The sequence below is a fragment of the Bison bison genome, unplaced genomic scaffold (genome assembly GCF_000754665.1).
Source record: "Bison bison bison isolate TAMUID 2011002044 unplaced genomic scaffold, Bison_UMD1.0 scf7180017864113, whole genome shotgun sequence".
NCBI lineage: Eukaryota > Metazoa > Chordata > Mammalia > Artiodactyla > Bovidae > Bison > Bison bison.
The window spans coordinates 66,950-69,783 of NW_011494685.1; the positions used below are offsets into that span (position 1 = coordinate 66,950).

Genomic DNA, 2,834 nt, shown 5'->3' on the forward strand with positions numbered 1-2,834 from the left:
GGAGGGGTGTGTGTTTGCACAAGGGTGCTGGTTAAAGGTTGATTTCTCTCCCCATAGCTCGACAGGCTCTCAGGACGGCCCCAGGAGCAACCCCACCAGCAGCACCAGCAGCCAGGACTCGCTGCACAAAGCCCCAAAGAAGAAGGCCATCAAGTCCTCCATCAGCCGCTTGTTTTGCAAGAAGGGAAAGGGCCAGCCTGAACATCCCGGCAAGAAGACGTTAGGACCAGGTGGGTGCTTCACCATTCAGAGGGAGGAGGGCCTGCAGGCATGTCTCTTCTGTGTCTCCCCCCGTCATCCCCACGAGGCTCCTTTCACTCATGCTGGGGGTCCTCCTGGGAGCAGGAGCAGAGGAGGCCTCTGCCTTCTCGGTGGGTCTGAGATGATCTGATGAGTTAATGAGTGAATGGGTGGATGGATGGATGGATTAGTGAGTGGATGGGTGGATGAACAGACGGCTGGCTGGATGGGTGGATAAACGGAGCATGGAATGAATAAAGCAGATGATTGTACTCCAATGCTAGAAACGTATTCTACGAAATTGATTGAGTAGGAGCTGGGCAATGATTGCTTCCTCCAAAACAGTGACACGTGTTTGGAAATAGCCTTAGTGCTCATCAGTGAGGGGTGAGGTAAAATCTGTGGACACCCCACAAGAAACAGACCCCCTCCTTCTTGCCACTTTCTCCATCCCCAGGAGCTCATCAGGGGTTCTGCCCATGCCCCCCACCCCACCCCACAGCCATGCAGGTCCTCCTGGGGTCTCCTCATCACACAGGGTTATCATCAGGCCCCCATATCACTCAGCTTCCTCTCCTTGAGGACAGGGTATGTCCCTGCCTCTTCAGCCACAAATTTGTTGAGTGTCTTGTTTGTGCTGGGTGTGGGATTTACAGAGGTAAGTAAAGCAGATGTGGTCTGGAGCACAGTTAAGTGACAAGAGAGAAAAAGGAGCAGGTTATTAAATGTTATCCCTATTAATAAATACAACGCTGAGATGGATGGTGCATTGATTATATACCAGATGCTGTGTGTGCCCCTTACCAAGCAGGTGCTGCCCCCTCCCGATTTACAGAGGAGGACACAGTGATGGTCACGCAGTCAGGGAGTGGTGAGGGCAGGTTCACACCCACGCAGTGGGACCAGGCACTTTGCCGAGCCTCAGCCACCTCTCTGGTGGATGCAACAGAAATGAGATGGTTCTATGGCATGATGATTCAATGAACATGAGTTGGAGCAAACTCCAGGATATAGTGAAGGACAGGAAAGCCTGGAGTCCACGGAGTGGCAAAGAGTCGGACACAACTGATCAACTGAACTAAACCTGAGTATGTGCTAACCTGCTTCAGTCGTGTCTGACTCTGCGACCCCAGGGACTGTAGCCCACTAGCTCCTCTGTCCATGGGATTCTCCAGGCAAGAATACTGGAGTGGGTTGCCATGCCCTCCCCCAGGGCATCTTCTCGACCCAGGTATCGAACCCACATCTTTCCTTATCTCTTGCATTGTCAGCAGGATCTTTACCGCTAGCACCACCCGGAAAGCTCCAGTGAACGCTGACAACTAGGAAATGCAGAAAATAAGAGCTGCTCCTAAGTTAAACTGGAAGAGCAGCAAGCACAGGTTGTAAAGAGGAAAACACATGATGAGCAACAACAGGGCTGACAGAAACAAGCAGGGATGCGTTCACCCACATAAAGAAAATATCTGTGCCATTCGGAAGAGGAGCCTGTCAGCCCTTAGAGGGACAGTTGGAACCGGGATGAAAACTGAGGCCATGGTCAGCAGTGCCCACCCACATGGCCCGAGTGGCGTGCTGTCACTCACTGGGCTTCTTGCATCCCCAGAGCTGCTGGCAGTAACATCTCTGAGTGCCAGGCTGGGCAGCGTCCCCATGTGAGCTAAGGGATCACTGCTCTCCTTCCAGTGCTGCTGCGGGGTCCTCTGTGGGCAGCCACCCTCATCCCCTGCCCTGCCACACGCTGGACCTGGCTGTCCCCCTGGGATCCTTTCAGCCCTTGAGCTTGGATGTTCCCAGCCCTCTGCCACACCGGACTGGGACGTGACTCAGGACTTGGGCTTGAGATATCAAGGAGACCTTGAATCTGGAAGGACATCGCCCTGGGGCCGGTGAGAGAGCAGGAGAGCAAAGCCCCCATGGGGAGGAAGTAGAGCTGGGGAACGTGCCCACGCCCACCACTGCCTCCAGCACAACTGCCTCTCCTTTGCCTCTCCTTGACCTGAAACAGACTACAGCTGCTGCTGCTCCGCAGTTGATTCCTAAAGATGCACCTCCTGCAAGAGCTATTGTCCTGCTGCTCTGGGGCTGCCTAAGTGTGCTCAGGAGTGTCAGACAAGTGGGGCTGCCACGCCTGATGCTGGGGGAGGGCCTGATGCTGGACTAGGGCCTGATGCTGGGAGGGGTTGTCTGATACTGCGGGAGGGTCTGATGCTGGGGGAGGGTCAGATGCTGCACTGGGGTCTGATGCTGGGGGGAGGGGGCGGTTGTCTGATGATGGGGGAGGGTCTGATGCTGTGGGAAGGTCTAATGCTAGACTAGGGCCTGATGCTGGACTAGGGCCTGGTGCTGAAGTAGGGCCTGATACTTGGGGAGGGCCTGATGCTGTTGGAGGCCCTGATTCAGGGGGAGGGCCTGATGCTGGACTAGAATCTGATGCTAGGGGAGGGTCTGATGTGTGGGGAAGGTCTGATGCTGGGGGAGGGCCTGATGCTGGGGGAGGGTCTGATGCTGGGGGGAAATGTCTGATGCTGGGGGGAACCTCTGATGCTGGACTAGGGTCTGATGCTGGAGGAGGGCCTGATGCTGGGGAGGGC

The 2,834-nt window shown here is 55.5% G+C and overlaps 1 protein-coding gene across 1 annotated transcript in view; it reads left to right on the plus strand.

Moving 5' to 3' along the window:
* LOC104988023 (liprin-alpha-1-like) overlaps positions 1-2,834 on the plus strand; it is a 34,477-nt gene that overhangs the window by 27,718 nt on the left and 3,925 nt on the right. The window contains 2 exon segments of the mRNA XM_010839156.1: positions 58-230; positions 2,015-2,129. Of these exon segments, the coding sequence (XP_010837458.1) occupies positions 58-230; positions 2,015-2,129 (288 nt within the window).